We start from the raw sequence: 12936 nt of genomic DNA on the forward strand, positions 1-12936 counted from the left end.
GCCATGAGTGTCTGGGGTGGAGTTAGCTGGCACTTAATTAGCTGTGAGAGAGGCCGAGTTAGACAGTTGACCAGGGGTCAAGGAATATCCCCAAGAGAAATTTTCTGGACTAGGACCTCCAAGGCTTTGTCCTTCCATCTCCTAGGAGAGCTTAGCTAATACTTGGCATTTAAGGTGTAATAGGACCCTGGGCACAGGAGTTATTGCTTACCTGTTGGTAAAAATAAAGCAGCGTGGTCTTGTCTTCCTTCAGGGTCTCCATGAAGTCCTCTGGCAAGTAGCGGATTTGAAGGTCATACCTAGGACAGGAGATTAAGACTCATGTATTTAAAGGAGGAGTAGGGCTGGCCAAAACAGACACAACATCACCCACCACATGTGGTTCCTGGCCACCCATTTAGGACTTTTGGTTGGATGGAGGACCACAGAGGACAGACGGGTGGCCAACAGGTGCTGACTTCCCACACTTCATCTTTATGGCCACCAATTTCCTTGGACCAGCCTCTGGCCTGGCTCACCCTTCTCCCAGAACTCTCTTCCTCCTTCTCCACAGCACCAACAGCATCCTGTCTGGGGATGTTTCTAGGTACCTGCCTTGGATGGGGATGTGTTGTGAGCCCATGCTAAGCTTTGGCAAGTACATGCATTGGACGCTGCAGGAAGACTAAGCCTAAAACGTCACTCAGATGCTCTAGAAGACTCTCAGAGGTTGGGAAGTGCTCCAAGAAAGCACCTCCAGGGCCTCCCCACCCCACACTCATCTCCCCCTATTCGAGAGCCTAGAGCTCCTCTCCTACCTCCACTCGGCTTCCACGTGTAGATACTCATACTTGTCCTGCACCTCACCCACTGTCATCTGCGGGTGCAGCCAGTGGATCTCATCTGACTTCATGTGCTTCAGCCTCAGCCCATAGCACTCAGCCAGCTGGATGTTGGGCCCGATCCGCCCGCTCAGCAGGATGGAGGCAATGACCTCCTGCGGAGGAGAAGACAGGGGCGTGACTCAGAGGTGCCTCCTCCTAGGCTCCCACAGTCCTCAGGCAGCCCCGGAGGTATGATTCTCTAGGGTGAGGTTCCTGCTTAATGTTTTATCCATCTGTGATTCTCTAGCACTTAGTGTAAGGCCTGGTACACTGTGTGCTCTATGTGATGAATGAACAAACTGGCAAAATGAGGCAGAGATGGAGGAACTAAGAGGAGAGAGCAGAAGCGAAGGAGAAAACGCAGCGAGGCAAAGAACACGAATTCTGTGCTTCTGCATTTCATTCCAACCAAACAATAATTACCGAGCAACCACCATGTAAAAAGCGGTTTGAGTGGTTTCCAGTTTAGTCGGCATTACTCGGGGTCTGCAGTAGGCGCTTCTAGGCACTTTGCATACATTGCTTCATTAAATCCATACAACACAGGTAAGCAGGTGTTACATCCCCCATTTGGCTGATGAGGAAACTGAGGAGGCCACACAGCTCATGGGATTAACCTGGGATTTTTAACCCTGGTCCACTGGACTCAGGATTTCAACTAGACCAAGCTGTTCTGTGGGATGGTGGGGCTGGACAAGAGAGAAGGACAGGACTCACATGGAGGGATTAAGTGGCACAGTCCCCACAGAAGAAGCATGACCACAGGAAAGGGAGTGCTGATAAGAAACTAGGTGCCCTCTTTATTCCTACTTTCTTTTTTTATATATATATATTTTTTTATTGATTTTGTACAGAGAGGAAGGGAGAGAGATAGAGAGTTAGAAACATCGATGAGAGAGAGTCATCGATCAGCTGCCTCTTGCACACCCCCTACTGGGGATATGCCCGCAACCAAGGTACATGCCCTTGACCGGAATCGAACCCGGGACCCCTCAGTCCCCAAGCTGACGCTCTATCCCACATATGTCAAACACAAGGCCCACGGGCCAAATCCAGCCCGCCAGGCCTTGCAATGTGGCCCGCACCGCGCTGTCATCACTGCACTCCGCTGTCAGTTTATGACATTGTCAGTTTATGACTGTTCAGTAAACCATTCGGCCCGCGATTTAGGCTGGATTTTAGATTTTGGCCCCTTCTCTGATTGAGTTCGACACCCCTACTCTATCCATTGAACCAAACCGGTCTTGGCTATTCCTACTTTCTTGACCAGAAGTCAGACTGCCCGACATCCTGATGCCATGGCTTCCTGGCCTAGAGCCAGAGCTGGATTAAGAGGAGGACAATGAGGCGGCTGCCTGGAAGCCCATCTACAAGGCTGTGCCTAGTTCTGAATCACACTGGCTCCAGTTTAACTCAAGTTTCTCACGTGGTTCCATACTTAACTGGAGAATCCAACCTACTCATGGTGGAGCAGAGGGGACCCCCAAAGGCAACTTTTAAAACTCTCCATCAATGACCCTCCTCTTTTGAATATCTTTGCAGTGTGTATGCCACCAAGCCTACATACAACCATTATAACACATAGAAAATAATAGCATCTATTTTGGGTGGTTTTATAAGGATTGAATTAGATAAAAGTCCTTAGGACAGAATCTGACATGAGATAAATACTAAGAAAAATGTTAGCATTATTTCGATATAACAATCCAATGTAGATTCTGATGCTTTTGTAAAAACAAAGATTGGGAAAACAAAAGAAAAGTCTGGTTTCTTCTTCACCTTTTTTTTTTTTTTTTTTTTAATCTCTTTTTCTTTTTCCTTCTCTTGGAGGTGGTGAGACAACCACAGGTCAAAGCAGTGAGGCTGAGGGGTTGGTAGTGGCAGCAAAGCCAGAATCAGAGCAAAGGAGGAGGTGGGGCTGGGCAGAGATGGCTGGGGTGGTTAGGTGATTGATTACCTACAGGAGGATTGAGCAAAGGTGTAAATATATTGAGGATAATGGAAGATGGGTTTCTTTCTATTGGAGAAAGTACTTGAAATATGGAGAGGGAAAGACTAGAGAGAATCATTGCGGCGGAGAAAGAGAGAGAGAGAGAGAGAGAGAGAGAGAGAGAGAGAGAGAGAGAGAGAGAGAGAGAGAGAGAAAGGGAGAGAAACATGAGTGATTTACTTTTGAAAGAACCGAGGATCAATGATGTCCTGATTGTCATTTGTATACCAAACACTGAGTCTTAGTTTCCAAATTTCCTTCTCCACTAAAAAGATCCAGTGCTCCTGGAAGAAATGGCTGATTCCAGGGCTAGGGCAAATAAAGTACCAGATGATACTGGAATACCTTTTTGTGCTGGGAAAAAAAGGAAGAGTTTAGAGAATGTTGGGCTATATAACAAGTAAACAGAATCAGCCTAAAGGGGCTGGCACCGGTCAAATCTGGGACAACCTAAACTTTAAAATATACAAGATAGGAAGGAATAGATTACACCCACTGAATAAAATGGAATCTGATATAGACAGATAATAAATAAATAAATAAATAAATAAATAAATAATAGGAAATGTTTTCCTTATAGTAGAATGCCAACTAGTAAATGTAGAAGGGATGGAAATAGAAAATCACCATTTAGCAACAAATGGTGTTGGTTGGTTTGGGCATGATTCATCAATGGATGATACCTTTTGGAGGGGTGAGGTCTGATGATAAATAGGATAGTGACATGATCTTAGCATATCATGTCAATATCCTATTTATCATCAGACCTCACCCCTTCAGAAACTAATCATATACCAAGGAAATCCTGGATGACACAAAAGGTAATCAGTGTTAACATCAACCATCAGTAGACAGGTAAACAGCATCTCTCCCCTTGATCACTACAAACCCTTAACCATTTCTGAGACATTTCTGCCAAAAGTTCATGTCTGAGTCCAGTTATGACACCCAGGATGAGGGGGGTCTTCTCAGAGATAAATAGAATAAAAGGCCTGTACCCTTTCAGACTTGGGAACTCTTTCAGATTGGAGAAGACCAAAGAGCTTGGACAACTAAATGCATTGTATATTCTTGGACCTGAGGGGCTAACTGGAACCCTTACGTTTGTGTCAAATTTGTCAGAAGTGTGGGCGACGTGGAAATCCTGAGATCTGAGACTGTGCCCTCAACCTGTGCAGTCTGTGCTACCTTCAGAATTGCATTGTGAAGTGCACCAACCCTTCAGGAGCACCTGGACAGCAACCAGGTTAACCATCACATGTGGCAGAGAGAGAACTCACTTAGGAGTCACACAAATCCTATCTAACCCCAGTTCTGACACTTCCTTCTAATAGAATGACGAACACCCTGAGCCACAGTCCCCTTCCTGCTGTCTCTGCCCTTGCCTTGTGATGCTGCAGAATGACTCCTTCATTCAAACCATCCGTGACGATCTATGACACACTCACTCAGCAAAGCATTGCTAGGAGCCCAGTGTCCACACAGAGCCCTCCCCTCAAGAAGCTTCTGTCTAGTGGTTAGGCAGAAGAAAGTAGCTTAAATTGAGAATGTTCCCAGAGTTAGGTAGGGAATCCGTGGGTTGTTTTTTTTGTTTGTTTGTTTTGTTTTGTTTTTAATATTTTTAATTTATTTTAGTGAGAGAGGAAGGAAGAGGGTGAGAGAGAAATATTGATGTGAGAGAGAAACAGAAATTGGTTGCCTACCTTAGGCACCCTGACCGAAGATCAAACCCACCTGGAATGGAACCAGCAACCCTTCAGTGCATGAGACAACATGCAACAAACTGAGCCACACTGACCAGGGCGGGAATCAGTTTAAATGAAGAAAAAAATGAGGTCTGACATGATCTCACTGTGGAGACTTTTGGATCAGCCCTTTTTCCCTTACCCTTTACTGCCACTTCCCAAATATTCCCATAGCTCCTCAGGCAAATAGTGGGAACACCAAAATTAGCCCTCTACCCACAGCTCAGATTGCAGATAATAAGTCAATTATTTCTTTCTCTACTAGACGCCTGGTGCATGAAAATTTGTGCACTGGGGAGGCGGTCCCTCAGTCCGGTTTGCACCCTCTTGCAGTCTGGGAGGCCTTAGGGCAGGGGTCTTCAAACTACGGCCCGCAGGCCACATGCGGCCCGCAGAGGAGTCTGATCCGGCCCGCCAGGTTTTTTGGGCAGTGAGCGCAGCCGAGGTGTTACAGTAGGAATTAGTAGTTCATATAGTTCGGCCCTCCAGCTCTCTGAGGGACCGTGATCTGGCCCCCACTTTAAAAAGTTTGAGGACCCCTGCCTTAGGGGATGTCCGACTGACTGCTTAGGCCCACTTGGCCTGCCACTGCTGCCGTAGGCCTCCCTCTGTGGGAGCTTACCAGATGGGCCCATCAGGGGACGGCATCGGTGCCAGCAAGCAGTGGGCCCTGCCCCACCATCACCCCTCCGCTACCCCCTCCTCATTGCTGTCCCCCTCCCTCTGCCCACTCGCATGTGGCCTGCTTGGCTGGCCTGCTCCACCCCCCACCAACCGGTAGTTCTGCCATTCAGTCGATTTGCATATTACACTTTTATTACATAATATTAATAAGTCACTTTTAAAAAACAGCAATATAAGATGTCTACATACTTACTATAATAAATTGCCATATGTAACATAATAGGAAAAAAGAAAAAGCTTGTCTTAATTTTATCAGTTGCCATTTAGATAAGACCAGGATTCTTTTTTGCTACAGGAAAAACTTTACTTCTGCTCATAAGAGAGCTTCTGAAAAGCAAGCTATCAGTTTGCCTGTGGCTTACAGCATCTGGTGCTTCATTGTAAACAGTGGGATTTCTATGGCTTTCCTTCCTGCTTGGTTAACATTGATTTATTGTCTTTATCAAGTGGTGTGAAGACCCCAAACTGCCTTTGCCTCTCTCCCTCTTCTCTGGCATTTCCTCTTCTAGGTCAGAAACAAAGAAGGATTGTATGCTTACCCCCATGCCCATGGTAATTTCTCCCCCATCCCCACCCCCCCAAAAAAAATGTCACCCAAGCAATTAGTTACTCAATCCACTTTCTCTTCCTCTATTGTTACTCAGCTACATTCCCCCCGCCCCGTCAGAAATTAATTTTTGTATACAGCATGAGGAATGGTTTAAAATTAATTTGTTTTTATAAGGATGTCTAACATTAGGTGACTGACTATATGTGTGGGGATGTTTCTCACCTCTTTTTCTGTTCCTTTGATCTAATAGTCTATCCTTATACCTCAGACACATTTTATAACTTCGTTAACAATCACTATAGTCTTGTGATTTTCGTAGGTCCACCTTTTTATTTAAACAAAACACCACCCAGCCTATGTAGCTCATTGGTTGAGTGTTGACCCATGAACCAAGAGGTCATGGTTGGATTTCTGGTCAAGGCATATGCTCGGGTTGTGGGATATGCGGTACATGATCTTTCTTTCTTTAAAAAAAAAAAATATATATATATATATCTTATTGATTTTTCTTTTTCTTTTTCTTTTTTTTTTTTTTTTTACAGAGAGGAAGGGAGAGGGATAGGAAGGTAGAAACATCGATGGGAGAGAAACATCGATCAGCTGCTTCCTGGGGATGTGCCCGCAACCAAGGTATATGCCCTTAACCGGAATCGAACCTGGAATCTTTCAGTCCGCAGGCCAACACTCTATCCACTGAGCCAAACTGGTTTCAGCACATGATGCTTCTAAAAACTCAGCTACTAATGGGTCAACACCATGACCTCTTGGTTCCTCGGTTGATGCTCAACCAATGAACCACACCAGCCAGGCTAGTAAAATATCATTAAACTATGTCCCTCAAAAAAAAAAAAAAAAAAAAAGGTATTTTGAAGTTCTAATAGCCAGGATCTTATAATGTGACCATATTTGTAAATATGGTCTTCACAGACTAATCAAATTACAAGGAGGTCATTGGGGTAATTCCAATCCAATATGACTGATGTCCTTATAAAAAGGGGACAATTGAACGTAGAGGGAGACAGGCACAGAGGGAGAATGTCAGGGGAAGATGGAGGATTTGAGTACTGTGTCTACAAACCAAGGAAGGCTGAAGAATGCCAGCAAGCCACCGGCAGCTTGTGAGAAGTAAGGAAGTATCCTTCTCTTGAGGGTTTCAGATGGAGCATTGAAACCCTTGATCTTGGGCTTCTAGTCTCCAGTTTCAGAGAAGCCCAGCCCAAATTCTGTTGTTTCAAGTCACCTCATTTGTGGCACTTTATATTATGATGCCCTAAGAAACTAATATAGACATTTACCAATTAGAACTAAGACTATTGGCCATATTTGTCTTCCTAACCTTTCAAATCAAGGTCAGAAGCCAAGTCTTATATATGCTATCATGCCCAATTCCAAGCCCAGGCCTGGCACAGGGAAGGCCCTCAACTACTTGAGGAAATGAATAATGGCCACTCCCTGCATAACAAGCTGAGGTTCTGAAGGATAGTGACCTACCATCGAAAATAGTCAAGAGATCAGGATTATGGTGATAGACACCACCACAGGCTTTGAAGTCTACAGGACCTGGCACCTGACCTCCATTTCCCCGTCTGTAAAATGGGGGAAATACCTTTTCAGTTATGGGAGTCTGGGTGGCATTAGATAACATGTGGTATAAATAAAAAGAACAGATATCCTATATAATAAAGAGGTAATATGCAAATTAACTGTCATGCCCTCACACAAGATAGCTGCCCCCATGTAGTCACAAGATGGCCGGCGGGGTGGGGGGGGGGCAGTTGTGGGTGATCAGGCCAATAGGAGAGGGCACTTGGGGGTGACCAGGTTAGCGGGGGAGAGCAGTTGAGAGCGACCAGGCCAGCAGGAGAAGGCAGTTGGGGTGACTGGGCCGGCAAGGGAGGGCAGTTGGGGACAACAGGGCCAGCAGGGGAGCAGTTAGGTGTCAATCAGGCTTGCAGGGGAGTGGTTAGGGTGTAATCAAGCTGGCAGGTTAGGGGCAATCAGGCAGGCAAGCAGGCAGGTGAGCACTTAGGAGCCAGCAGTCCCAGACTGTGAGAGGGATGTCTGACTGCCAGTTTAGGCCTGATCCCTGTGGGCTTAAATTCTAAACCAGCAGTCAGACATTCCCTGAGGGGTCCCAGATTGGAGAGGGTACGGCTGAGCAGAGGGACATCCTCCCCCCCCCACCCCCGTGCACAAATTTCGTGCACCAGGCCTCTAGTTAAATTATAAGCATGTGACACTGCCCCACCCCCACCCCCGTGCACAAATTTCGTGCACCAGGCCTCTAGTTAAATTATAAGCATGTGACACTGCCCCACCCCCACCCCCGTGCACAAATTTCGTGCACCAGGCCTCTAGTTAAATTATAAGCATGTGACACTGCCCCACCCCCACCCCCGTGCACAAATTTCGTGCACCAGGCCTCTAGTTAAATTATAAGCATGTGACACTGCCCCACCCCCACCCCCGTGCACAAATTTCGTGCACCAGGCCTCTAGTTAAATTATAAGCATGTGACACTGCCCCACCCCCACCCCCGTGCACAAATTTCGTGCACCAGGCCTCTAGTTAAATTATAAGCATGTGACACTGCCCCACCCCCACCCCCGTGCACAAATTTCGTGCACCAGGCCTCTAGTTAAATTATAAGCATGTGACACTGCCCCACCCCCACCCCCGTGCACAAATTTCGTGCACCAGGCCTCTAGTTAAATTATAAGCATGTGACACTGCCCCACCCCCACCCCCGTGCACAAATTTCGTGCACCAGGCCTCTAGTTAAATTATAAGCATGTGACACTGCCCCCCCCCTCCACCTTCTAAGGTGATTTCCATGCATCACTCAACTCTTGGACTTCTTGTTTGTTTGTATTATAATAAACAGGATCTATAGTATATGAAATAATATACAAAGTATGGCAGTGATAGAAGCAGAAACAAACTATTCCAGAATGAAATATATCAAAATGAGAACAGTGTTCTCTTGGGTTAGTGCAATTATGTACATGAGAATTTTTGTTCTCCCAGGTTTCCTGTATTTGAACTTTTATATATAATGTGGTAGTTTAAGAGAATGGCCTCAGAGTCAGAAACTATTTCATCTCTGATATACTTTGTGACTTTGGGCAAATTAACTTCTCTGATTGGTCATTTGAAAAATGTAAAATATTCCTCTTTCATAGGGTTCTTTTGATGATAAAATGAGATGATATCAGTAAGGAACTTAGCATAGGGCTCTGCATACAGTAGTGATAAAGAAAATGTATTATTATTATTATTATTATTATTATTATTATTGAATGAACATGTATTCACTTTATATATTGTTAGGTTTTATCTGCTCATATTTTGTTAAGGATTTTTGCACGTATGTTCATAAGCAATGGTGGTCTATAGTATACTGTGCATATATTCATTTTATAATTGTAGAAAATCTCTTCAAAAATAAATGTTTAAGTTTAGATGTGATAAGCTTGGTTTCACAGATTAGGCATGAAAAATTCATAGTGAAATAAGAAGAGCAGACATCATCTTCCAACTTGAGACAAATGCCATAGCTTATGCCTACATGCTTGGCTCATGTGCTAGCAAGTGGGACCTCAATCCTTCTGATCAGCTCAGTTTTTAAGAGGTGAATAAATTCTCTAAAATAAAAATGCTGACTAGATAGTAAATGTCACAAGGCTAAGAGAGCAAGAGAATAGCCAAAATTCACCCAGGTCTTGATAAAAGTTAAGTTGAACAGATAATTTGCTTTCTAGAGACTAAAAGATCAGATGTAAAAGCAGACCTTACTGGCATAGCTACAAAAATAAAATCTAGCCCTGGCTGGTGTTGGTCAGTGGTTAGAGTGTCAGCCCATGCCCTGAACGATCACAGGTTCAATTTCAGGTGAAGAGCACAAATCTGGGTTGCAGGTTCAGTCCCCAGCACTGGGCCTGGCAACCAATAGATGTGTCTCTCTCACATCAATGTTTTTCTCTCCCCTTCCTCCCTTCCACTCTCTCTAAAAATCAATGGGGGGGGGGGGAGGGGGGAATATCCTCGGGTGAGGATTAACAAAAATAATAATATTAATTACAAAATAAAATCTACGACTATATAGATACTCATATGTTCAAACGTTTATTAAGCTCATAAAACTTAGACTGGAATCTTAGAGCCTTACATAAATTTAGAGATCACTTAAAATTGACTGTTTTGAAACAAAGAAACTGAGACCTGAGGCGGTCAGGTGACTTACTCAAGGATATACAAGGAATTCTATTTTAAACGAGCTGAAATTCTATTAACCCTCCTATACTTTATCACCTAGGATTGCTAATCTTCCCTCTAGTTAACGTCCTACTTGGTCTTTATATCAAATGATGCAGGAGATTACTGGTCTCATTTGAGTATTCTCTAGGCATCAGTTCATTTATTCATTCTATAAATATCTCCTGACTTAGGCTCTTTGTAGGCACTGGGATATAGTGGCAAATAAGACATAGCCCCCACGCAAGGAGGCCACTTCTGCTTCGAGACAGACAAGTGCTAGAATGATGAAAATGGGAGTGCTTTGACACCACCACGCAATGCTCACCTGCAGACTTTCTCTTCCCTTCAGCCCATCTAGCCCTCTTCTGTTGCCCTCTCGTAGATCCTTTCACACTCACTACCTTGTGAGTTCTCAGACTCTAAAACAATGACCTTATACTCTGGAGCCCTCCACCATTCCAGGATTGCCGATAATCCTTTCCCAGAGAGCGTGAGCCAGCTGGGTGTCCTGCATCCAGAGGTGGGGCAGCAATGAGTCCCAGCACCCCTGAGATTCTGATTCAGTGAATTGGGGATGGGACTTGGCATCCTGGTACTTTAAAAACTCTTCCGTGACTCAGATCATCTGCCTCATCTGGGAACCCACCTGCTTGCCCTATTCACAGCACCTCTTGGGCATTTGCTGCCATAAACCCAAGCTACCACCCCCAGAATACACCAGGTCATTCAGAAACTCTTTCTCCTCTGCTGGAATTTGGACTTTGAGATAGGGGATTTCAGCAGCCTCTGTTGGCTTTAAAACTAGAATCCACCCATTGATTCAATCATTCATCATTAAATAATTACCCATTAATGAATTCCACAGACTGAAGAAACAAAAGCAAAGTCCTTCTCTTATGCTGCTTATTTTCTATCAGGGGATGGGTTAAATAGTAAAAATAAATAAATAAATAAATAAATAAATAAATAAATAAATAAATAATATCTCAGGTTCAGATAAATGCTAAGAAGACTCACAAAGAAGGTCAAGGCACCAGAAAGACAAGGGGCTGCTATTTCACATGAGGTGTTCAGCAAAGACCTCTCTGAGAAGGTGCATTTGCATAGATCCCCAGAGGGAGTAAGGAAGAGAGAAGTGGCCTTGTAGGGAAAGAGTCATCCAGGCAAAGGGATCAGAGAGCATAGAAGCCCCAAGGTAGGTGTTTGGGAGGTCCCAGTGTGCTTGGTGCATTTAAGCAGCTGTGAAGAAGCCAGTGGGGCTGGGGAGGAGAGGGCATGAAGGGAAGTGAGGGGAGAAAGCTAGGCCAGGCTTGTTTCCTGTAAAGGGCCAGGTAGAAATAGTTTAGGCTTTGTGGGCCATATGGCTTGTGTCACAACTACCCAGTTCTGCTATTGTAGCTCAACAGCAGGCCTAGACAACATGTAAACAAGTGAGTATGGCTGTGTTCCAATAAAACTTTATTTACAATAACAGGTGGTAGGCCATATTTGGCCTGCAGGACATTGCTTGCTGACCTCTGTTGTAGACCAAAGTAAGGACTTTGGGTTTTACTTTGAGTGAGCAGGACCATTGGGAGAGTTTAAAGTAAAGCAGGGATGTGATGTGATCTAAGCTATACCTCAAATACTAGTATATTCCTCTAGCTGACCTGTGTTTTGAAAATCCCCATGGCTGCTACCTGTAGAATGTACCACAGGGGGATAAGGGGAGAAGCAGTTAGGAGGCAATAGTTAAGAGTTGCTAATGGCCTGGACCAGGGTAGAGGCTGTGGAGATGTCGAGAAGGAAATGGTCAGAATCCAGCTATGTTTTGATGGCAGGGTTGACAGGATTTCCTGATGGGCTGGATACAGAATGTGAGAGAAAAAGAATCCAAGAATGACTCTGAGGTCTGTACCCTGAGACACAATTCACCGAGACAGCAGAGATGGTAAGAATGGCCTGGCAGCTGAGAATCCTGAGCAGCCGTGGGGAAAAGAGACTTTCATCATCCTGTGCTCTGTAGTCATTTCCCGGTACAGTCTTGAGCTTCAATGTGGGTGCACAGAGGTGTGCAAATTGCTTGCTCACCTGCATACTATATACACAGGTCTGTCTACAGCTGAGTGGGGGTACCAGCGACACACACTGTGATCCTGATGGCTAAGGTGGGCTGAATGGTGGAACCTAAGATATATGCCCATGCCCTAACCCAGCAGTGGGGAACATTTTTCTACCAAGGGCCATTTGGATATTTACGACATCGTTCACGGGTCATACAAAATTACCAACTTAAAGATTAGCCGGCTGTATTTAGTCAAACATCTAATTAATTCATCCCTAATGCCTTGACAGGACCAGACCAAATGATTTTGCAGGCCTTCTACAGCCCACGGGCCAGACGTTCCCAGCCCTGCCTTAACCCATGGAGCCTGTGATGCGACCTCATTAGGAAAAAAGAGTCTTTGCAAATGTAATTAAGTTAAAGATCTCAAGATGAGATCATTCTGGACTGTCTGGGTGGCTCCTAAGTCCAATGACGTGTCCTTAGGAAAGACACGCAGAGAGAGGAGGAGAAGGGGATGTGAAGACAGAGGCAGCCAAAAACCACGGAAGCAGGAGCCACCAGAAGCTGGAGGAGGCAAAGGGGATTCCTCCCATGGGGCCTTTGGGGGAGACACAATCCTGCCGACCTCTCAAGATTGGGCTTCCAGCCTCCAGAACTGCGAGAGCATGTGTTCCTGTAGTTTCAGGCCACCCATTAGTCTGTAATTTATGACCTCAGCCCTAGGAACCAAGTGCAATGGCTATACAAGTTCTGAGTTCTCAACACATCTGAGGCAGTGGTCGGCAAACTCATTAGTCAAC

General features: G+C 45.0%; 1 protein-coding gene across 5 annotated transcripts in view; it reads right to left on the reverse strand.

Moving 5' to 3' along the window:
* PTK2B (protein tyrosine kinase 2 beta) overlaps nt 1-12936 on the reverse strand; it is a 115734-nt gene that overhangs the window by 28417 nt on the left and 74381 nt on the right. For all 5 annotated transcript variants that reach the window (XM_084884385.1, XM_084884384.1, XM_084884387.1 and 2 more), the window contains exons 3-4: nt 798-976; nt 212-299 (exon numbers count right to left, since the gene is read on the reverse strand). In XM_084884385.1, coding sequence (XP_084740511.1) covers nt 212-299; nt 798-976 — 267 coding nt within the window. The remainder of the gene's footprint in view (nt 1-211; nt 300-797; nt 977-12936) is intronic.

Source organism: Pipistrellus hanaki (assembly GCF_964339955.1).
Source record: "Pipistrellus hanaki genome assembly, chromosome: 5".
In the NCBI taxonomy this organism is placed as follows: Eukaryota; Metazoa; Chordata; class Mammalia; order Chiroptera; family Vespertilionidae; genus Pipistrellus; species Pipistrellus hanaki.